General features: G+C 33.3%; 2 protein-coding genes across 7 annotated transcripts; one reads left to right on the plus strand and one right to left on the minus strand.

The window, feature by feature from the left end:
• Positions 1-14102: 14102 nt before the first annotated feature.
• LOC108476093 (protein WVD2-like 7) lies at positions 14103-19272 on the plus strand. Of its 6 annotated transcripts, none has more exons than XM_053025523.1 (9): positions 14103-14121; positions 14830-14989; positions 15215-15829; positions 15948-16364; positions 16470-16534; positions 17194-17290; positions 17412-17483; positions 17694-17804; positions 18739-19272. In XM_053025523.1, the coding sequence occupies exons 2-9, from the start codon at positions 14945-14947 to the stop codon at positions 18784-18786; spliced, it is 1470 nt and encodes a 489-aa protein (XP_052881483.1). In that variant the 5' UTR covers positions 14103-14121; positions 14830-14944; the 3' UTR covers positions 18787-19272. The 6 variants fall into 6 exon arrangements, with proteins under 6 accessions (XP_052881483.1, XP_052881482.1, XP_017633661.1 ...); XM_053025522.1 differs by lacking the exon at positions 14103-14121 and adding an exon at positions 14138-14156; XM_017778172.2 differs by lacking the exon at positions 14103-14121 and adding an exon at positions 14143-14508.
• A 1922-nt stretch (positions 19273-21194) lies between these two features.
• Positions 21195-24076, minus strand: LOC108474832 (formin-like protein 4). Its single transcript, XM_017776857.2, has 2 exons — positions 22776-24076; positions 21195-22660 (listed from the first exon to the last, which is right to left on the minus strand). Exons 1-2 carry the CDS (start codon positions 23882-23884, stop codon positions 21355-21357), a joined length of 2415 nt encoding a protein of 804 aa, XP_017632346.1. The 5' UTR covers positions 23885-24076; the 3' UTR covers positions 21195-21354.
• Between the last annotated feature and the right edge of the window lie 524 nt (positions 24077-24600).

Raw genomic sequence — 24600 nt, forward strand, 5'->3', positions numbered from 1 at the left:
CAGATGACGAATGGTTATATGAAATGGTTGTGTGAAATGTTTACAATAACGGTCATATAAAATATATGTACAAAATAATTGTATGAAATAATTATGAAGATAAATAAACGAAATAAGTATAAGTACATGGAATATAATTTATGTCAAGTTTGATATAAACTATTACCTAATAAATATACATAAAATATATGGAAATAATGGAGCATGAAATATTGATATAATGAAACGAATGATATATGCTTATGAAGAAAAGGTAAGAGCATGATATGTTTCATGACATGTACATATATGATTATCTTTGATATGTTGATACAAGGAAATTATGTAAGTTGAGACTATTATTAAACTCAAGTGCGATATGTAGAGAAAATAAGTATATCACTGTTGAATTTAGATGAAATGTGTGCAAGTATACTAACAATGATGTTGTTTGACGCTTAGACAAGTGCCAAACTATTGATTGAACGGTAATATGTTTAATTATAAGGAGCATTGAAATAGTAAGTACTTAGATGAAAATAAAATTTAAGATTTTGCGAAATATTTTTTTATAATCCCGATTTAATTCCGGTTGATTTCTAATGTATGTTTGGGGCTTCGAGGTCGCAATAGAGAGACGTTATGATTATTTCTAAAATATGAATAATAAATGACTCAAAATTATCTGAAAATGTTCAGTGAACTCCGGTAATGCCTCGTACCCTATTCTGGCAATAGATACGGGTAGGGGGTGTTATATTTAGTGGTATCAGAGCTAATCGGGTTTAGCCGATTCTAGGATAAGTCGAGTACTAAAAGGAGTCTAAAGGTACATGCCATAATTAAGTCGAAATTAAGTCGGGATAGGATGCTGATATATTTGTTTGGTATTGTTTTATAGTTGAAAATGTTAGATGAACATATCAATGGTATTGATTACGAAATGTATACTGGAGGCTAGTAGTCTCGTGAATTAAAAAGGAAACTGAATTGGTAATAGTGAGTATTAACTTAATAAGTGATTAATTGCTAAATGTTGACTGATGAAATGATAGAGAAAAGATGATATATAATTATTTAGCATTATGACTGATGCATTTTAGTGAGTAAAAAGAAACTGTGTTTGCTACGATATCTACCCCTCCTGTTTCTAAATCGGTTCCCGAAGTGCTTTAAGGTACAAGGATTGACCGAACGGGTAAGTCATTTGCTATTAATACTCTGTGAACATAGTGTGGAAGAATTGAGAATTTTAATTGGAAATGATCTTGGAAGAATTGGAATCTGGTTAGAGAATGTTATCAGGATTATAAATGAATTGTTCTGTACACTGATTAGATGTTAAAAAGGTATAATATTTTTATTAAAGGATTCAGCTTACTAGTGGTAGAAAATGTTGATCTATGTTGTGATTAAGAAAGGGTTATTTGGAAACTTTTTAAAAAGAGTTCTGACAGAAATATATATACTTTGGTCAGGGATTTCTTGATCAGGGATGTGAAGAATTTTTGAAGCTTAAACAAAGTTATATGATTGAAACTGTGTATGAAAGGAATTTTTTAAATGAATAAATGTATCAGAGAGTGTATTCAACGTAAACCTGTAAGGTATAAATGGTTTGAAGATTGTTTAAATGAAGACATAAAGCTGAAAAATGTAGAATAAAGAGTGGAATATGTACTGGATATAATTCTTTTGATCATTATTTTAGTGATTACTCAAAGCAAGCTGAAAAAAAATATTAATCAAACTTCAAGACTGAGTAACACAGCTACCAGAGATAGATCATCCTGTAACCTCAGAAATATGAATGATAGTCGAAATGTGATAAAGGACTTCACTGCAAAATCTGAAGAATGAACATCAGCCAGGGCATATGTTAATTGCATATAAGAAGATTTATCTCTACTGGATGTTATTACAGGAACTTTCTTCTTTATTGACACTAATATGGTTATTTTAAATTGATCTTGGTTTGACTATTCCTATGATTACATGAGTTCAGTATCCATTAAAGATTTGCTGTTGGGTTTGCTGAAATTTTGGATTGAAACATTAAATTATTGGATCAAGATTTATGGGTGATGAGATCTGCAGAACTGCTTTGATAATGATACTACTGTTTTCTAATCGATTTGATGTTATTATTGTTTGATGTGACTTCAAGAATGGAATGATGAAATGTTTTGTTTCGAATCAGAGAAGATTGAATGATTTGTCTTTGTGATATTAACAATGTCAACATAGAAATGTGCCAAAAAAGGGTTATGGTACTTACTTTGCTTAGGTATTGGATATTAAAGTATTTAAGTTAAAATTTAAGTCAGTGGCAATAGTATGTGAAAATTTTGATATGTTCCCAGAAGAGTTACTTGAATTACTATTGGTTAAGGAAATTGAATTTCCGTTCTTTTTTTTTATCTGAGATTATAGAAAGAGTTGGACTGGTAATGAATTGACTGGTTTTACTTCTGCAATTACAGAAAATTTTATGAGATTTTTCAGGATTTGGTACTCAAAAGATATTGAAATTTGACCTGATTTGTTGTATGAAAAAGAAGAACCGATTGAGATACTAGATTGAAAGATGAAGTTATAATACTAAAGAAGCAACATGGGAACCGAAAGCAACAGTGAGATTTCTGTACCCCATTTCTTTTTAGGCAAATTTCGAGGACGAAATTTATTAAGGGGGAAGAATTGTAATGACCCGAATTTTTACAGTTATAAAAAAAGTGCATTTTCGGGTCTCCGTTTCTGAAAAATAGATTTGTAAATATTTATTAAAAATATTTACGAAGTTAAGAGAGTGATTAATTAAAGTTTAATGAAGTAAATTAGCTTAAATAAAGGATAATTAGATAAAAGGATTAAATTGAATGAAGTGTGAAAGTTTAATTATAGAATAAAGAAAAATAAAAGGACTAAATAAGTAAATAAACCAAAAGAGTGCCAAGTGTATGACAAAATAAAATACAAGTATAATAAATATAATACACACATTTGTAATACATATATTTATTTGCTTATTATTTAAGTAAATATTAATGTATTTATTATTATTAAATTAATATTATATGATAAATAAATAAAAGTTGACAAATGTATGGTATGTATAGTGACATGTGTGATACTAATATACATACATTTGTAAAATACATGTATATTTACTTATTATATAAGTGTTGTAACCATTTTTTAAAAAAAAACGGAAATTGACTTAGATTTTGAAAATGAAAGAACGAGAGTCGCCACCAATCCTTTTTTCTGATGAGGTGTGATTGGATCACCTTAAATTAATCATTTTAATAAAAGTTAAGATTTACTAAAATGATAATTTTTGGTCTACGAAAATCAGAAAATGAGTTCGGGAGTCGGTTACGCACGAGGAAGGATTAGCACCCTCGATACGCCCAAAATTGGTACCTAGTTGATTAATTAGTGTCTTAGTGTCGAAAATTTAAATACTTGAAAGAATTTTGAAATACGATCCTTCTTTATAAAAATGCTCAAGTGTTAAAGACCTTCTCCTCTCTAAATATGAAATGTCACATCCAGTAAGTTAGGACACGACATCTTGAATTTTCGAGAGCGAGCTTGCCTTTTATATAAAATTTGCGTATTTTAATTTATTAAAAGGGGATTCGATTATTTAGAGTAAACGAGAGAAATCGAAACCCAGTAAGTTAGGGCACGTTTTCTCGAATTCTCAAACGCCGAATATCGCCTTTATTTTAAAACAAATTCTTATTTCGAGGTGACAAAATGTCATACCCAGTAAGTAAGGGCACAACACTTCGTATCTCCGAGAATAAGCATCTTTCAAAGCTCGTATAGTGATTTAAAAGAGTATTCCGTTATTTAGGTTAAATGAGAAAAATCGAAGCACAGTAAGTTAGGGCACGATTGTCTCGAATTACCAAATACGGAATATCACTTTTACGAATGAATTATTTTAAGGCATTGAGTAAAAACATAATGTGATTTATAGGATTATGTCGTTACTTAGATTAAACGAGAAAAACCGAAACCCAGTAAGTTAGGGCACAATTTTCTCAAATTGTCTAAATACGGAACTTGTTTTATTTTAGAAAACACAATTATATGCTTCGAGTAAAGGACCAACGTAATCATAATCACATGATGAAATGAGAAACAAATCGCAGCACTAACATGCATAATAATAATAACAAAGGTGATGATATAAACAATAATAATGACGAATAATGTAAATTTGCAAATATATTGAGACACATATGAATAGACGAGTAAACATAATGCCTAGAGCATAATAATAGCGAAAATATGAATGAATAAGAAACATAAATAACTAAGTAATGAGAAAATAAGTAAAAATTAATAATAATAATAATAGTAACAAATTTTTTAAAAATAGTAGTTTAATAAGATGGTAATAAAGAAGGAATAACAATATGTTAGATAGTAAGTATTAAAAATAACAGTAGTAAAAAATGATAGTAGTGAAATACTAAAACAATATATATACTAATAATAGCAATAATATGAAAAATGAGAAATAACAATACACGAGTAGTAATGGATTGCTATAATAATAATAATAATAATAATAATAATAATAATAATAATAATAATAATAATAAATATAGTAATGATAATAGTAAGAATATACAATATATAGTATTAGAGGTAAATACATAATACGTACATATTAGAAATAATCATAATAATTAAAAACAATTATTAATAACTATATAAATAGATATATAGTAGTAGTATATACATGATATAGTTTAAAAACATAAACATAAGATAATATGAGAAATAAAAATATATAAATGATATAGTATTAAGGTATATGTATAACAATAAAATACAATATTAAAAGATATATACATGTAATATATAAAAGATGTATCCGTATTAAAATATATAAGTAATAAAATGCAATATTTGAAATATTTACATAATATATACATGCTAAAAATAATAATAATGTTTAAAAATAAATATTAATGATATTACATAGATATATACATATATATTAAAATGAATACATGATAATATTAAAAGCATGTACACAATATATATAATATATTAAATATATATATAATATTTATAAAATATATATATATATACATGGTATAATGTTAATATGCATATGTAATATGGAATATGATATAGTATTTAAATGTGTGTACCTAAAATATATATTAGGAATAATAATAATATAAAAATAAAAAAACTATAAGAATATATATAAAAATATATGTAAGTATTAATTAAAACTAAGATGTCTAAATAATAGTAAAATATGCTAATAATAATACAAAAATAGAATAATCAATAATATTTAAAATAAAAAAATGGTAAAAATAATATAGAAACCATATTGAATCTGAAAAAAAGGGACCAAATTCGAAACAAATATGAAGTTTTGGGGCCGATTTTAAATAAAATATGACAAAGGGGACCCATTTGAATGCGCGTGCGACTGTAGAGGGCCAAAAGGGCAATTTACCCGAGCCCTTAAAACGACGTCATTGAAGGGAGGACCAAATTGCAAACACGATAAATTTCGAGGCCAATTTTAAAGAAATAAAAACCTGATTGCAAAACATATAAAAAGCTTAAGGACCGTGCGCGCAATTAGACCATGATACAAAAACACGCGGATCCTAAGGCGGGTCGGGTCGGACGGATCGGGTCATGCTCAAAACGACATCGTTTTGGGGTTAAAAGGCAGCCCCCAAAACGACGTCGTTTTGGGAGGCTATAAAAGGCCAAGTTCTTTTCAAAAAATTCATTTGTGCAGCTGAGAAGAAAAAAAAAAAGGGGAGAGAGGGGAGGGGGGCGATTTTCGGCAGCAAGGCCGGCCACCGTCCGGTCATCGGACCGCCGTCTTGTACCGTCAGCAGACACGAGGCACTGCGAAAAAAAGGTAATTTTTTCTTTTTTTTTTTGAAATTATTTTGTTATTTATTTTTATATATTTGTGTATAAATAGAAGTAGAAGGGAAATAAATAGATAAATAATAAAAGAAAATAAATAAAAAAGATTGACGGGATCACCTCTTTCTTCTGATTTTGCTTGGTTTTTTGTTATTCTCTATTCTATGCGTTTGAATCAATGTTTTGCCTTTAAAATCTAGTGCTATATTGCTCAAGATTGTCTAAAAAAAAAAAAGATCCCCGAAAGGATTTCTGTTTTTGGCTTTTAAAGCCTTTTACATTATTATTTTTTATGCTGTCTTTTTCCTTTAATGCTTTGCAGGTGCAGCTTGGGCGATGGATTTGACGAGGGCGGTACTGCAGGCGTCGTCAGAGGTAAGTGGGGGAAAAAGGGGGGTTGACCGACGGCTAGGGTTTTGTTTTCCTTTTTTCTTTTCTCTTTTTTTTTTTATGTATTGGGCTGTGTCATTGGGTTTAAGGGTTATTTGGGTTTAAAATTTTTAGGTTTGGGCTTTGTAGGTTAGAAGATAGGTTTTGGGCTAGGGGGTTAGAAAATGAGTTTTGGGCTAGGGGCCAAATGGGCTTGTACAATAAGTATATTATTAAATTATATATTATTATTAAGTAAAAGATATTTATATAATAAATAGATTAAAGAAAGAAAATGTAATAATATATGTGTATACAAATGTAAAATAGATATTGGATATTAAATAGATATTTTATTATAGTTATTATTAAGTTATTATAATATATATATATATATAAAGTAAAAGAAATAAAAAGAAAAAGAATAGAAAAAGAAAGAAAGGATGAAACCAAACAGAGAGCAGGGGAAAGAAAGAAGGAAGGAAAAAAGGGAAAGAAGGAAAAAGGGAAAAATTGGATTTCAAGGCTTGAAAGTTAAATAGGTAAGTCAATTTAGCCCTTTTTACTTAATTTTGATGTTTTGGAAGCTTTGGGACAAGGTTTTGATGAAATTAAGTGAATATTTTGAAAGTTATTAGATTTTTAAATATTGTTCATGTTGAATAAAAATATGAATTAGGGGTTAGATTGATAGGAATTCAAGTTAGAAATGAAATAAGGATTGAATTGTAAATTAATTCATAAGTTTTATATTGTAGGGACTAAATTGATGAAATTTCGAAATTAGGAAAATATGCTGGAAATTTAATAGTTAAGTATGAGTTTAGTTAAAAATTGAGTAGAAATAAAGTATGAATTAAGATAGAAAAGTAAGTGAATTTAGTTAGGATTAAATTGAAATTAAAAGTGAAAATCAACATTTTGCACTAAGACTATTTTGGACAGCAGCAGTAGTCTACGTTTGAAAAATCACGAAAAATTTTAGAAATTGAATTATAGGATTAATAAAATATGGAATTAAATCTTATTGAGTCTAGTTTCTTATAAAAGAAACGGTGTAAGCAATTGAATTGTAAATTATGAGATAAAATGAATTTTGTGAGATAAGGTCAGAATGAATTCAGGTTCCCCTGTTCTGAATTTTAAAAATCACCAAAAATTGAAGAAAAATAATTAGAGGCTTAAAGTTATATTTTTAGAATTAATAATGAGTCTATTTTCAAGAGAAATCAACCGAAATATTATCTGAGTTCTGTACTGTGAGATAATTAATTTTTAGTGAAGAAGGGTCGGAACTGTCAGACAGCAGAATAGGGGTGAATTTCAAGAATAAACTGTACCTAATGGCTAAACTAAAAATTCTGAAAATTTTATGGTAAAAAGATATATAAGTCTAGTTTCAGGGAAAATTAACGGATCTTAATTTGGAGTTCCTTAGCTTGAGTTATAAATAATTTAGTGACTATGACACAGATGGACAGCTCGAATATTCATAAAAGTAAATAATAAAAATTATAGATAATGTTACTTACAAGTGTGTTATATACACTAAGGATGTGGAATGGGGAGGAGGAGAAGGAAAAGTATGTATGAATATTCATCTAGCATGGCTAATTTGCATGTTTTAGGCTCAGAGACTAAATTGAATAAAAGTAAAACTTTATGGGTAATTTTATTAAAATGTCAGAAATGACCAAATTGTATGAAATGGATTATTTTATTATTTAAATTAAAAAATTGAATGAAATTATTAATTTAGTTCAAGATCGGGGGAAAACATGTTTTAGGGATTAAATTGAAAAGTGTTGAAATTATGGAAAATTCTGATATTTTATAGAATTCATGGATTGTTATCAATATGTATGAGAATAATATCTAGAAATAAGGATTAAATTGCAAGAATTTTATTTTCCTGACCCTAAGGATGAAATCTTCATTAATTAAAAGTTTAGGGGCAAAATTTTAATTTTTCCTAGAGCATTAATTAAATGCATTAGAATATGAAATGAATGAAAATGATGATCAAATTTATTTATAAAGATCCGGACGACTCAAAAATGAGACTTGATCGTGGAAAATAAAAGATATCGGATTAATGAAATTATAAACACAAACAAGCAATGAGGTAAGTTTGTGTAACTTGAATTATATTTTAAATACTTGAAATATGTGGTTATGTGATGAAAATATGATTTGAATGATCAATTCATGATAATTGATGAAATATTGCTAATACTTGATATAAATTGAAAATAAAGCCCGGTTGAATGAAAGGAAAATTCGATGGATTTCTAAAAAGGAATTGACGGTAAAAAGGATCTAGCCCGGACGGGTGATCCTATTCGATCTGACCCTCCCGAAGAATACGTGTAAAATGGATTTAGCCCGGACGGGTAATCCGAATTAGGGTCTGAATTTAGCTCGGACTGTAATTCGATCCAAGCTCATTAGAGTAATTGTCATTGCGAGGGATTTAACTCGACCGGTAATCCCGACAATACTCTATGAGTTTATATTACAGGAGATTTAGCTTGGACTGGTAATCCCACTGTAAGGATGGGGTTCGCGGAAGTGTGCTATCTGATATGAAATGTGTAAGACCATGGTTGAAAGATACCATGGCACCTGATATGAAATGTGTAAGATCATGGTTGAAAGCTACCATGGCAACGTGATATGAAATATGTAAGACCATGGTTGAAAGATACTATGGCAACGTGACAGAAAATGAATGAGTAAGACCATAGTTGAAAGACACTATGGCAACGTGACATGAAAAGAATAAGACCATGGTTGAAAGATACCTTGGCAACATGACAAAAAATGAATGAGTAAGACCATAGTTGAAAGACACTATGGCATCATGTCAAAGATAAATAAGACCGTGGATGGGAGACGCTATGACATCTATTGAACAATTGATATTCAGGTAATACTTATCAGATGACGAATGTTTATATGAAATGGTTGTGTGAAATGTTTACAAGAACTGGTCATGTGGAAATATATGTACAAAATAGTTGTATGAAATAATTATAAAGATAAATAAACGAAATAAGTATAAGTACATGGAATATAATTTATGTCAAGTTTGATATAAACTATTACCAAATAAATATACATAAAATATATGGAAATGATGGAGCATGAAATATTGATATAATGAAATGAATGATATATGCTTACGAAGAAACGGTAAGAGCATGATATGTTTCATGACATGTACATATATGATTATCTTTGATATGTTGATACAAGGAAATTATGTAAGTTGAGACTATTATTAAACTCAAGTGCGATATGTAAAGAAAATAAGTATATCACTGTTGAATTTAGATGAAATGTGTGCAAGTATACTAACAATGATGTTGTTTGACGCTTAGAAAAGTGCCAAACTATTGATTGAACGGTAATATGTTTAATTATAGGGAGCATTGAAATAGTAAGTACTTAGATGAAAATAAAATTTAAGATTTTGCAAAATATTTTTTTATAATCCCGATTTAATTCTGGTTGGTTTCTAATGTATGTTTGGGGCTTCGAGGGCCCAATAGAGAGACGTTATGATTATTTCTAAAATATGAGTAATAAATGACTCAGAATTATCTGAAAATGTTCAGTAAACTCCGGAAATGCCTCATACCCTATTCCGGAAATGGGTACGGGTAGGGGGTGTTACATAACTCCAATTGGCTTTTGCCCTTTTAGAAGATCAGTTAACTTCCAAGTGTCGTTTTTTTCAATTGCAGCAATCTCGTCATTCATAGCTTCCTGCCATTTCAACTTTTTACAAGCATCGTCGAAATTCACAGGATCACAATCTGCAAATAAAGCAAAAGGTGTCTGAGGATCTTCATCATCTTCAGATTGATTCTCACTAACCACATAATTTTTCATTAACACCGGCTTTCTTTTGTTTCTTTTACCACGCCCGTTCTGTTGATCTGTTTTAACTACAGGTTGTTCCATTACTGGTTCTGTGATCTCATCACTAAAATCAGCTGGAATTTGCCTTAACTGTTGGTTGTCATTATTTTCTTCCCACGGCCAGAACACCTGCTCATCAAAAACTACATCACGACTGATAATAATTTTTTTGGTGGTGGGGTTATATAATTTGTAGGCTTTAGACGTATTGCTAATGCCAAGAAAAACACACTTCTCAGCCTTGTCATCAGGTTTTGTCCTCTTCTGATCCGGCACATGAGAATAAGCAACACATCCGAACACTCTGAAATAATGCACATCCAGTTGTCGACCTGACCAAGCTTCTTGCAGTGTCATGTTTCGAACAGTATGTGTAGGGCTTCTGTTTAAAACATGAACACTCCAACTCACCGCCTCCTGCCAAAAGGCTTTTGGAACATTACTTCTTCGTAAGAGACTTCGAACAATATTTAAGATTGTTCGATTCTTCCTTTCATTCACTCTATTTTGTTGAGGAGTATAAGCTGCAGTGAGTTGTCTATGGATCCCATTAGAGTCACAAAAGCTTACAAATTCTTGAGAAAGATATTCTCCTCCACGATCACTGCGAAGAGCTTTAATTAACATTCTAATTTTCTTTTAGCGTTTTAAAGCTCTTAAAAGCTACAAAGGCTTCATATTTTTCATGTAGAAAGTAGACCCAACTCTTTCGATTTAAATCATCTGTGAATGTTATAAAATAACGCTTACCTCCATTTGAAGTTGGATTCAGTGGTCCACAGATGTTAGAGTGACCCAGTTCAAGCTGTTTTGAGGCTCTCCAGGATTTTTCTTTTGGAAAACTATCTCAAGGCATTTTTACCACAACACAATCTTCACATACTCTTGAAGGAATATCGAATGTAGGGAGACTAGCAACCATCTTTTTTTGTTGTAGTGTTTGCAGTCCTTCAAAGTTCAAGTGCTTGAACCTGTAATGCCAAAGCCATGCCAAACTTGTTTCTTGTGTTGAAAAACAAGAATTGTCATGTTTAATATGTTGGATATGCAATGGAAAAAGCTTATTGGCCGTCATGGTGACTTTAGCAATTAACCCAAGATTGACGTCTTGGGTCTTGCACACTTTATCCTTGATAATCACCTCACAACCCTTTTCTTGGAGTTGACCTACGCTAAGTAAATTTGTCTTTAGATTCGGAACATAAAAAACATCAGAAATACTTTGGACAGATGAGAACTTTGTTTGGATCTTTACCTTTTTTTGTCCTTGAACAGAAACAAGAGAGTTGTCACCAAACTTTACTGTTGTTCGAAACGTCTCACCGAGCTCAGAGAATGCTGATCGGTCTCTAGATATATGATTGCTACAACCTATATCAAGATACCATAAATTCTTTCAAGTCTCTTCATTCGAATTACACACCATTAATAAGGTAACTTCTTTCTCTTCCTCTTCATCAGTTGCTGCTGCAAAATTTACCTTTTCTTTGCCACGATCTCTACCATTCCCTCTCTAATGGCCTCGACCTCGACCTCCGTCACTACTTCCATTCAGGTTGGTATAGCATTCACTACGGTAATGACCATACCTGCGACATCAAAAACGTTCAATCTGGGATTTGTCTATAGCTTTTGGCTTCCTATCAGGTATGCGGTGATCCCAAACATTTCTCCTCTCATCGGTGCTTATTCTCCTTCATTTGTTGTTACCATGCCCAGAATCTTTGTGAGTCGATAGTTCCTGCAGTGCTTGCTCCTCACTCTCTTGTAAAATAAAATTTGACTCATGAATTATTAATGAGTTCTCTAACTCATCAATGGAAAAAGCATCGGGGTCTTTTGATTCCTCAATTGAACAGACAATAAAATTATATTTTGGCAACAAGGATCGTAAAATTTTTTCAATGACAACAACATCTCCAAGCTGCTTTCTATGAGTCCGCATCCTATTGACGATTGTCATTTTTTTGGAGAAATAATCTGAAATAGTCTTTCCTGGCTTCATGCGCAAATTTTCAAGTTCCCCTCGTAGCGTTTGAAGCAGTGCACGCTTTGCCATTGCATTGCCTTGATACTTCCTTTTCATTGAGTCCCAAATATGTTTTGCTGTATCCTTGCAAAGAACCGTTTCAAGGATTGAACGATCAATTTCTTGGAACAAATAATTTTTGGCCTTCAAATATTTCAGCTTTTGTACATCAATCTCCATCTTCTGTGCATCTGTCAAACTGGTTCCAGCTTCTAACTCTTGGATTCCATCCTCAACGACAGACCAATATTCTTTTGACCTTAAAAAAATTCTCCATCAACATGCTCCAATGATCATAATGACCATCAAAGCAAGGAATAGCAGGTTGAACAAATCTATTGGAATCGCTCGAATGTTTCGACATCGTATTTGGAACACAACACAAAACACTTTAAACCTAGCTCAGATAGCACTGATAACAAAATTTAAAGGAATACTTAACACAAGAGAGGAAGATAACCAAAATCAATTCACTGTTATTAACTTCAACAATTATGCCTTTATATAGGCTTATAGAGAAACTAAATCATAGAAATAAGGTTCTCCACAAACAAATTAATGAAAACAGAAAAATCCCATAAAGATTAAACAAACTTATTTGACTAACAAACTTGCTAAAAATAGGAGTCTAACCATAACACTTAATTAAAAAAAAGATATAGAAACATGGTGTGATTAATTTTCCATTACCCACATGATACCTGATGACTATTAACTTCATGTTCTCAATGAAGATTAAGCCATTCGTTACATAGGTGAGTCATCTCAGAAATGTGAGCCCATAAATAACCTCCCAACTTACAGGTGATAGACTTACTATTCAAATGTCAACTTAACTTGCTACATGTCCTAATGCGAATGAGGATATAACACGTTTGAATAGTTTGGGCAAAAAAAGCAAAAGAAAGAAAACAATGCTGGGGTGATCTCATACACTAATATGATTATTAAATACTGACATAGGAAAACAATGCTTAATTTTATGAAACAAAAGTATAGCATGCATTTAAAGATCCTTTACTAGTGTAGGGTTTAAATGCATATTTTCGTTTTAGAATAACTGATTAGATAAAAGCAGGAGTAAAGACCTGTGAAATGGGATGTACTGTTCGCGTAACATTGAAAAAACAATAGCAAAAGAATAAATTTCATAAGCATGTAATTTAGTGTGAGTGTATTTATGCCTATTAGGTATCACCTAGAGAAATAATTTACTAACAACTTCTTAATAACAAAAATATTATATTATAGATAAACTATAATCATCAATTACAACTCAATTTTTATAATAGAAATAATTATAAAGTTATAAATATTAACAGCTTAAAAGACAATTTCATTAGTGGTAATTAATTTAGTCCTCTCTAAAATGATAAAAATTTAATTTAATCTTTTAAAAATTATAAATATATTATTATAAAATATTAATTAAATTTATTGCATCCAAGCACGGCATAGGTATCAATTCCAATAGCTTAAGGATGTAGTGAACAGTCTTAATGGATAAGTAAAATGCTGGAGTTCAGAGTCCTTGTAACTATAAAATTATGAATTTGAACGCACCACTTGCATTATTACTCAAAAGATTTTGTAATACTTAGTGTAACAACACCACCATTATTGTTCTGCATTGTCTGTATTGTTCTAAGAGAAGGGACAATGAATAAATTAGGTAATTTGAAGAAGAAAAAAGATAAAAGACACATTGTGTTTTGGGAATAAAGATGTTTAAGTATCTTATTTTTATGAAAAAAAAAAAATCTGTCAATTTATGAATAATGTGGCAGAGGAGCAATGGCAATACATCGTCATAGTTGAAGAAAACTGAAGAATCTAAGGGTCCACAATCCACCACCACAACCACAACTGTCATTCAAGGCAGACTTGTGAGTTGCGATATTTAATTCAGCAAAAGCAAGTTGTTGGTTTCCTTCTCCCTTATCTCTTTATTAGTCTTTACTTCACTACTTTCCAATGTGGACCCTTTTTCTTTAACCCATCTCTTGTGTTTTTCATTTTCCATCCCTCCTCTCATCTCATCAGATTTTGACTGATTTCTCCTTTTCATTGTTTGCAGAACTGTCGTTAAAATTTTGGCCAGATTTTGTTGTTATTTCTCTCCCCGTTTCCTTTTACTCAATGTGCCCAACATTTCTGTTTAAGCCATAATTATTATCCCAGCTAACCTTTTAGCCAAACTGTCATATCTCATGTTAGTACTTAAAAACTGTAGTAATCATATCATGTTAATATGCTATTAAAAAGTTGCAAAGGTAAATGATCTTTGAGAATGGAAATGGATTAGTTTTTTTTATTACCCATTTGTTTCTTTGGGTTTTGTTTTTTTTTTTGGTTTCATGATTTGAGTTTTCTTTTTTTAAATTTGGGACTTTCCACAAGTACAAGAAACAGACAAAGTTTTCCATTGAAAAGGTGAATCTGATAATAGTAGGAGGAGTGTGAATGAAAGCTTAAATTATACAGACAAGAGCACATGCCTTCCATTATTCTTTTCTTCATACTTTCTCATATTCATTTTATTCGAGGCTTCTTTTGTCTTTATCTTGGATTTCTTCTTCTTTGGGTCCTTTCAGTGTGTGATCCAATGGAAATGAACAAATGAGGGTCTGCCCATGCCAGCTGCCACTCTTGAGGTGTTAGCTTTGTGGTGAATTCAAGTTTGTTTCTTGGTTTTTCTTTGAGAATTTGATGGGTGAATCCATAACAGTTGAGGCTTCAAGTGAAGAAGTTAAGGTACACATTTTGTCCTTTTGATCTGGTATTAAGTTGGTCCCTTTGCTTTTTTTAATGCACCTTCTATTATTGTTTCTTGAATTTAATTCTATTTGTTGTTGATTATTGATTGAATTTCAACCCCCCTTTCTTTTTTGTTTCTGGGTGTAGATATGAGTTGTCATTCTGTTTGTAGCTTGAGAATATGATTACAATTTTTGTTGGTTTTAAATGTGATGTAAATAGATCAAGGGAATGGGTTCTTCAAATCCAGAGCTTGAAGTGTCAGTCTCGTTTGGTAGATTTGAGAATGATTCACTTTCATGGGAGAAATGGTCAACTTTCTCCCCAAACAAGTACTTGGAAGAGGTTGAGAAGTGTGCAACTCCTGGATCAGTTGCTCAGAAAAAGGCTTTCTTTGAAGAACATTACAAGAAGATTGCTGCTAGAAAAGCTGAGCTACTGGCTCAAGACAAGTCTATGGAAACCTCATCCCACTATCACAATGCTGGAGATCTGGTTCATCAATGCTCTGATGAAGGGTATAAGCAAGAAACTAACTTGGTGAATGAGGAGCCTCAAATTGCAACACCATGTCAAAATTCATGGGTTGAGGAATTGAAACAGAAAATAGATAGCACAGTACAAAGTGAAGAGAAAAAGGAAGTAATGGGTAGCATAGTGGAAAGTCCTGGGCTAAACAAACCAGAAGAAACTGCTCCAGAAGAAGAAATGGAAACTCTTTCAAAGGGGTCTCAAGATGTGAAGGAGTTATCACAGAGATCAGAGAATGTCATAGAAAACACTCCAAAGATCAAAGATAAAAACTTAAAATTGGGTCAATCTGCAAAATCTCATCAGGTTAGTTCATCATCATCATTATCATGTTTTTTGAACTGATTTGTGTGTTCTAAAAGCTCGACTCAAGTGAATTTGCTGCTGACATGTGATACTTGTTTCTTTCATTTTGATTGTCTAGATCACGGCGGTGAATATGGAGAGGAATGATTCGAGGATAAAGAAGAAACCTGCCTCCCCTGTGACTAAAACACCACAAGTTTCTACATCTAGAACATCAAAGCAAACACTAACACCTACCACGTCATCTGCTTCGAGAACACGTTCAAAAACTGGAACTACATTATCTTATTCTTCACCCAAGACCAAGAATCCATCAGTGGAGCAAAGCAAGAAATTGGCTCCTAGATCCTTGCACATGTCCATTAGTTTAGGTCCCTCGAGTTCTGGCCCATCTCCCCTTACTGCAACAAGGAAATCTTTAATTATGGAGAAAATGGGAGATAAGGACATCGTCAAGCGAGCATTTAAAACATTTCAGAGTAATTACAATCAATTGAAACCTTCCAGTCAGGAACAATCTCCAGCAGCAAAACCGGTACTATGTTATTATCCTTGAATTTTTAATTCTTAAGGTCTACCTGACATCTCTATTACTACATAATTCACATTCATGGATCTTTTGATTCAATTTTTCTTGCAGGTGCCTACAAAGTGGAGAGAATCAAGGCTTTCCACTTTGACGACTCCGCAAAAGGAGAACGGAGGGTAAGCTTCTAAGTTCTAAGTTGAAAGATTTGAGATGACAAATGCCTACATGCCTGCATTGGTGGATTTGCATAATGTTAGCCATAAAAATGGTACAATTAATTGTTATATATATATAAGAGTTGGCTAACGTACTATTTAATTGTCATTTTCATTTTTTAACTTCTGAAATGATACTTATAGTTATGTTTAATGGGTTCACTCGTTCGTTTTCTTCTATTTCTGTTTTCTTTTCTTTTCTCCAGCTGAAGTACACATTATCATATCATTATCAAGCTTTTTGTCATTTCTGTCAATCCTTTTTTCTTTCTTTTATAAGGCTGAAAGTAAAAAAGGCAGAAAGGAAAAAGGAGTTGTGGGGTTCAAGGAAAAAAAGGAAGTGGGGATTGAACATCAAAAAGTTTTTAATTGTTGGGTCACTGATATTTAACCAATCAGACCAGACCACTTCAAAGGAACATTCCTGTTAGAAAACTCATTTACTTCAAGCACAATTAGCTTCTTCATGGCCTTAAATTCATACTATCAGTTTCTCAGTTTCTTTCAGAGGAGCTCCAAATAATCCTTAAGATATTACTTCAAATAATTATAAGCAGAAGTTATGCCCTTGGCTAAAGCATCCATTATCTTGAAAATTCTTCTTTTTTGCATTAATGCAGGTCTTCTAAAGTTAGTAGTATGGAGAAAAAGAATGCTAAGGCTGCTCCATCTTATTCTGGCTTGAAAAGTGATGAAAGACCTGAGAGAAGAAAGGAGGTACACAATGAAGAGTCCTCCTTGCTCTGCCCTTTCGTAACACGTGCTCAATTTGTTTTGCCATTGATGTACATTGTTCGTCTTTACTTATAATCTAAGCATCTCATATCCTTTATTTCAGCTCTCCAAGAAACTGGAAGGAAAATCCAATGGAAGGGAAGCTGAAAGGAAAAATCTCCAGACAAAATCAAAGGTACCATTAATTTTCTTTGTTGACAATGTCTTTCCATCCACTTGATACAGCTGCACATGCTCATGAAGTATTGTAATGAATCAAACATGACATAAGATAGAGATATTAAAGTGGCTGTTTGGTTGTTGGATTGTAAGAAAAAGAAAATTTTGGCATATGATTGCCTAATTCAGACAATGGGCATTGCTGAACACTATGTGATTGATACAGGCTAACAAAGACGCAGAGATAAAAAAGTTAAGGCAGAGCCTTAATTTTAAAGCTACACCATTGCCTGCTTTTTATCATGGACAGAGAACATCAAAAAGTCCTCTCGATAAGGTATTTCCTTCTGTTGTTTCCTTGTTTCGGACTTCATGTATTTTGATTGTGATAAAAAATGAAACTTTCGATGCCAATCATCTTAAAGCATACTTTTTCCATCACCTGCTTAGGCATATGTATTGAGCACCATAAATTTTCCTTTCTCTTTGGTCAACAATTATTTTGTCAATGCCAAAATTTTCACAAATTTGCTCTTCAATTATTTATTTCTTTTTGGATTTTAGCAGTTTTGTCATATGAAGAAAAGCAGTTGAACTGCTACAAGTGTACTGCCATCAAAGTAGACGATAACTTTAAGCTAAAATGAGTCATTCAAACATCAATTATTACATAAGCTCCTTTTGAGAAAATCAGCAGCTATATAGTGCAAACCAGCCAGCCTCAAACGAATGGCCTGTTTAATGTGCTTTAGCACCTACAAAGTAGATTCAATAGCATGATTACGGAGCCTTTTTAATGTTCTCTCTCTAGACAACCCGTAAAAGAATTAAAAGCCTTTCCACATTAAGCACTGCAGTTTAAGTAAAGTGCAGGCCTGATCCAAATAACAAACTGTGATTTCAATAGTATACTTTACTTTCAAGTTGAGGAACTACTGGTGACAAGTCATAGTCAGTTCTGGTAGAAGTAGTGATGCTTGTTGTTTTATTGCTCTGCTGTTTAGGCTTGATGTCGGTCTGGTGGTGTGAACCATCATGTGTATTGTAGGATAAAATGAACACGATAGATTAGCTCTTGCTCTTAAGTCTTAACCTCATCATATCAATTTTAAATCATTGTAGGTTGTACTGGAACTTTCTTTTAAAGTATTGCAGTCATTTTATGTGATATATCCTTGAGTAATTTAATCCATCAAATCATCGTGCAAAATTTGTTATAACTAAGGGTCCCTCAATCTTAACATTACTGTTTCTTATCTGTAATTTCACAGATAGGTTCCAAGAGTGACATCCATTGGCAACCTGGCTTCCTCGGGTAAATGAATTGGGCTTCATCTACAACTAGTAGGAGGAAATATTAAGAATTTTTTAAAAATGAAAAACAGTAGGAAAAGACGGAAGCATAAGAAGTACACCAGCTTTGGAGGCTAACTACATTGCTGGGTAAAAAGAAAAGGTCTATCTGAATTCTGAAGGCATGTTTTTCATTGAGGACACATGCCATGATATTACTGGCTTTATCAGTTACCCCATATAGCATCTGTCCTTGATGAGTCATATGCCATTTATCTGAATACGTCAATCTTGTCATCAAGTTGCTACGTTCGTGTAGGAGATGTATAACAGTTTGAGGCTTTTCCGGGTTCAGTGAACTATTACTTCCGTTGTCATATAGTAGTAGAAAAGCATGTTGTAGTATGTATAAATGTGGATAAAAAGAACACCACGGAATGCGTGTTTATGTACCGAATCCTGCTCGACAATTGAGTTTGAATCAATTTCAAGTTCCCAGCCTTTAAACTGAACTTCTCAGGGGTTGAGATCGATTTCTATGATTTTGTTTCACGAAAAGCTCAGCCAATAAAACTTACAGTCTTGTTTAGCAGCTGAGATTAACTCGAGCTTGTTTCAGGTTCCAACTTCCATAAACGACCCAGGAACATGCAATCATCCGAAACAGCCAGTTGAACAATCTGAAGATGAATTCATGGATTCTTTTTTTATGAGCAAGGTACATATAATTTGAAAGCCTTACTGAAATCAGATCCTGCTCAACTCCTGTAGAGAAGTACTGAAATCATGGTCATAGTATTAAAATATAGACCATGGCAGGAGAGACTGCCAGGTCAAACACAAAACCATATCATCAGCTTGAGTTTTCAGGCATGACAGAAACGCTAATTTTGTTCAAGTGTTCATATTCTAAGGAGTTGACTTTCCTATAGTGTCTGTTATGGACAGTGGCAACTGCAGCATCTTAAGGGCAACGCAACACCGAGTCAATGGTGTACCATCACCAAATACCAGCCATTTTTGTTTCTTTGAGTATTCCCTATTACTTCTGACGGCCATCGTCTAGCTTTAGGCCGTTGGCAATCCAACGCCTGTCATTTTTAGATCAAAGTTAATGTTACCTTGTAGCTATCATGACAGTACCAAGGTTGTGACACACACAACCACCCTTCTTTCACGATGTGGAAAGAAGAAAGAAAGAACGAAAAAAAACGAGAACTCGCTATCTTGTGATAATTGATGGGAGATTTAGCATTTAGCAACCAATCCGGGAACTAATAAGTGACACAAATGGCAATGTATTCCTTTGATATTCTTCCACTGAAATATAGACATGAGATATAGAGATTGGTCATGATGAGATGATGTCATATAATATTTTTGACACGCACCAAACTCCCAAAGGAATGATGAAAATGAAATGATTAAGTGAAAAATTAAAGTGGTGGGTTGGCACCATCGCTGTCTATTTTCATTACCGAACATCAAAGTTTGGCACTTGGATCGATTAAATAATTCTTTAGAAATTGCATAGTAAGTCATAGTTAGTTCCAACTTCTCATTTTCTTGCCTAAATTTTTGTACTTTTCATTGGATTCATTTCGTTATTATAATTAGGTAGTTTGGTTTGGATTTAATAAATATGGCATACTGCAAGGGCAAGTTATAATATGTATGTATGTATGTATTTTAGGTAGGCATAATCACCTAGATTCGAAACTGGTGTTCAGCTTAATTGGTTCATGCAATCATTCTTAAGAGGTGATGTTCAACATGTTTAGAGGTTTGAATCCAATCATTTACAACTGTTTCCCCTATCCCAAGCTGGGGACTCCTTTGTACTAACAAAATAATAGCCTTCGTTCAGATTCCTGGTGCTTTCATTTAAGGAAGACACATTCTTCTTATTTGAGAATGACAACTTGTCATACAGGACAATAGCTACCCTTTCTAATTGCTTGTTCTTTTATGAGGGGGTAAAACTGCCCAACTTACAAGCAAAAGGTGTGATGGCTGTTATTGCGTGTCTACTTGCAAGACACAATGCGACAGTGTCTCAAACCTATACTTATAAGCAATATGCAATGGAATACTCGGTCATTGTTATTATTATTTTCATTTTCCATTAAAATCATCAACATATACCCATTCAAAAGATGATGTAACATTTTTTCTTTTCCTTTTTCTTGGTAGTCACGAAGAAGAAACTGTGAATGTTGGCACTAATTTTTTGTGAAACTTTGGTTAATGGTAGAATTTTCCTATCAAAATCAGTGTTCTGCTGCACTGAGTCTTAATGTGCATATATTATATTTATCTATAATCCATTGCTTAAACCTATCATAAACCATTTCACTGACAGATTGCATAATCTAATATCACTTTCAGCAATGCATGATCTTTTCCAGTGCTCACTCAATGGAACAAGCTCGAATCAGAAAAATCGGAGTCCAATATTATTTACCACTTGATCAAAAGTTAGTACAAAACAAATGGAAGAATTCAAAAAAACAAATTTTCTATACTTGTTCCAAATCTACGTCTTTCGTATGATGTCTATGTACATTGCCTTTCTGATGAATATCTGTTCATGTTCATGAATCTGCGTCCGAGTTGACAGAATTGCTCCTGGACTTGTCTGCCATGAAATTTGCTGGCAAAACCGGGAACCTCATCTTGGTTCTTGATTCTTGTGAATTTGGTGATTGTGATCCATAATTTGCAGTTGATGACTTCCTCCTTTGTTGGTTCCTAGCTATTTCGACGCAGACTTGGTCGACCATGGCTAGGAAGTCCTTAACTATTACGAATACTTGGAAAGGATCCTTAGAAGCCCCTGCTTGATAATACTCTGTTGTTCTTTTTACAACATCCATCACTCTTTTTTGCTCTTCTCTTATAACCTTCAGTTCCTCTTCGGCATCATTGATAAACCCTTTCATTTCTTGCACGAATCCCCCTTTTCCATCAGCCATACAGTGCAATACAAGCTGCTTGATTTCTGCTACACGAGCAGCAAGAGCCGAGCAAGTGCCTGCAAATATTTTGAAATCTATGGCGGCTGCTTTCTTCACGTTGGTGAACTCAGCACTGAGGCCTCCTACCACTGGTAATCCCAGCGTTACATATTCCTTCTCTCTATCCTCTTTTGATGTCGAATTGCCAGAGATGCTACTGCTGCTTCGGCTGCTGCTGCGGGTCAGGCTATGACTTCTGCTGATAAAGCATTTCTTTCCCTCAGACCGGACTACTTCTTCCACCACAAAGTGAAGTAGAGTAGTCTTTCCGTCGGTGCTTTTAACGTCTGAGAGCTTAAGCAGTGACGTAAGGTTAAAGGCTTGAGCATTGCCTCTGGCAGTTCCGGCATTCATGCGATTGCCGGCCTTCAGTATTGCTTCGAGGAGTTTCAAAAACAGTCGTTGAGAACGAAGCTCCTTGCACCCTAATTCTAGAGCTTGTACAGACTCCTTCATGTGGAGAATTTCCAAGTCATAGTTTGATCTAAACTGCATGGCATTCAGGCGCGTGAAGGCTGAGGGAAGAGCTTTTAAAATGTGAAACAAAAAGGAATCAGCATCAGCAAGTCTTGTTGGATCACCATCAAAATCAAGGATTTGGGACTGTTCTTCTTCAGTGGGGGCAATTCTCATGAGCTTTTCAAGAGTATCTGCTTCAAGACCTTGGCCTTCATTGAGGGCATCAAGGAGTTCTCTACGAGAGAGAGCTAGAGATTTGAGCACAATTGCTATGTTCTGTGATTTTCGAGCGTCCAGAACCATGATTTGTGATGGTGAGCCATTGTTAACACTCTTTGTGTTCTTTGAGCTACTATCACCAGTAGGGGATTTCCTATTTGTTGCTACATATCCAAATAAAGCTTCCATAAGATCATCATCAAACCTGAAGAATCAATTGAAAAAAGAGAGACATAATCAGTATTTAAAAAAAAAAAAAAAAAACATTGCTTAACAAAGTTGGCTTAAGTGTTCGAGAAATAGTGAAACTGAAAACTTACTTAAAAGACCCGCCATTGATTTTGTCCCACACCATGGAATGATCAGCATTTTTCTTGTTCACCTTATCCCAGTGCAATGGCTTCAATTTCACCTGATTATTCTCACCATCTCCAGAAGACTCCCCTGGTTTACTCATACTGGACTTATCTCTGGCTGCTGGCGGAGGTTTCGAGGACGTAGTTGAACCACCCACTCTATTAGAAGGTGGCGGTGGTGGCGGGGCAGGGCCTTTCGCTGGAAGCGGTGGCGGTGGTGGCGCTGGAGTTCTATTAGGTGGAGGCGGTGGAGGTGGAGGCTGTAGTGTCACTGGACTTTTATTGCTTTGAATCGGTAATGGAGGTGGTGGAGGCACAAATTTTGATTGAACCGGAGCTTCCCTTTTCTCGACAGCTTTTAACACAATCCCATGAGAAGGTGGAGGAGTTAAAGGACCCATATTTTCACTTGAATCATCATCATCAGGAGGTGGAACGTGGGATGTCGAAGATTTCCCACGAAGCAAAGGAATTTCATTGGCAGGCTCTACCTTCTTGCTTCGACTTCCTTTTCTAACCATTCCACCACCACCTTCTTCTTCATCCTTTGGAACATGCAGAACCTCTTGGCGGAACTCAATTTTGTTATCTCCGTTCTGAAGCTGTCTCCAATAAAGAACATCCAAACCGTTTTCATCTACAATTAAACCCTTTATGTTGCCATTAACTCTAGCGAACTCATCTGGTGGAACCCTCGGCTGACCTCCTTGGGAACTATCCCCAACTCTCTCGCTTTTGCGCTGAGCAAGAACATATCTTCTGATGCAAAAGAAGAATACTGCGGCAATAACAATAGTGCTTCCGGCTGTCGCAGCCACTGCCTTTGCAATAGTACTATTGTCGTCATCCCCTGAAGATGAAGATGATGATGGTGGTGGCAGTGGCGGTGGTGACTCTGGTGGTCTTAGTGGAGGTGGCGGTGAGATGGGTTGAGGGGTAGGCGGTGGAGTTTGAGTAGGGAAGAAAACTTCAATATTTTGAGGAGAAGATTGGGAAGAAGAGAAAGGTAAGACAGAGATGAAAAACACAAGCAACAGGTTGAGAGAAATCAATGCCTGAAACATGACAGCCATGAAAGAGTTGGGATAGTGGATGAGAAGAGAATAAATGTTTCGATGTGGTTAATTTGGAGAAATGAAATGAAATAATATTATTCCAATGGTTTTTCTTTAGTTTTTGCCTTGGTGGGGGGTGCTTTTTTTGGATTTGGTAAACTAGGCGTTGACACTTTCAAAAGAGTAGTTACTCGGTTTCCATTCGGTCCCTCACTGGCCGCCCACACTTATATATATTTTTCTTTCAATTTCCCTTTTTTAATTACAATTTATTTGTTATTCAACTAATTCTAAATTTTACTCTTTTTTTCTCCGTAGTCACGTTTAAGTTGTATAGGATCTTTAAATAGAAAGAAATTATTATTTTTATTCATAATACTCTAATCCAAATTTTATTAGAATAACATATTTTTGAAAGAAAAGTTATGGTAAACAATTAACTTTTACTCTAATTTTTTATTTTTCAAAATTAATTTTAGCCAAATGAAAGAATTAAATTTTTTTAATGGTTATATTTAAGTATTTAAAATATAATTGATATATTTTAATTAAATTTTATACATAATTAATATTAATTACTTAAAATATTTAAAATTTATATTTCATATATTAAAATATTAACAACAACTTATAATAAATTATTTTTATATTCATACTAAATATCATAATATTAATTAATTTGAATATTATTTAAATACATATTGATTAATTTATAATACCATGTATAAAATAAA

The sequence above is a fragment of the Gossypium arboreum genome, chromosome 3 (assembly GCF_025698485.1).
Source record: "Gossypium arboreum isolate Shixiya-1 chromosome 3, ASM2569848v2, whole genome shotgun sequence".
In the NCBI taxonomy this organism is placed as follows: domain Eukaryota; kingdom Viridiplantae; phylum Streptophyta; class Magnoliopsida; order Malvales; family Malvaceae; genus Gossypium; species Gossypium arboreum.

Bases quoted from the DNA above. Each gene is read 5' to 3' on its own strand.
- LOC108476093 (XM_053025523.1), top strand. From the start codon at position 14,945: ATGGGTGAATCCATAACAGTTGAGGCTTCAAGTGAAGAAGTTAAG. The intron at 16,365-16,469 runs GTACTATGTTAT...TTTTTCTTGCAG, and splicing joins AATCTCCAGCAGCAAAACCG to GTGCCTACAAAGTGGAGAGA. The intron at 17,805-18,738 runs GTATTTCCTTCT...GTAATTTCACAG, and splicing joins CAAAAAGTCCTCTCGATAAG to ATAGGTTCCAAGAGTGACAT.
- LOC108474832 (XM_017776857.2), bottom strand. From the start codon at position 23,884: ATGGCTGTCATGTTTCAGGCATTGATTTCTCTCAACCTGTTGCTTGTG. The intron at 22,661-22,775 runs GTAAGTTTTCAG...TTGATTCTTCAG, and splicing joins ATCAATGGCGGGTCTTTTAA to GTTTGATGATGATCTTATGG.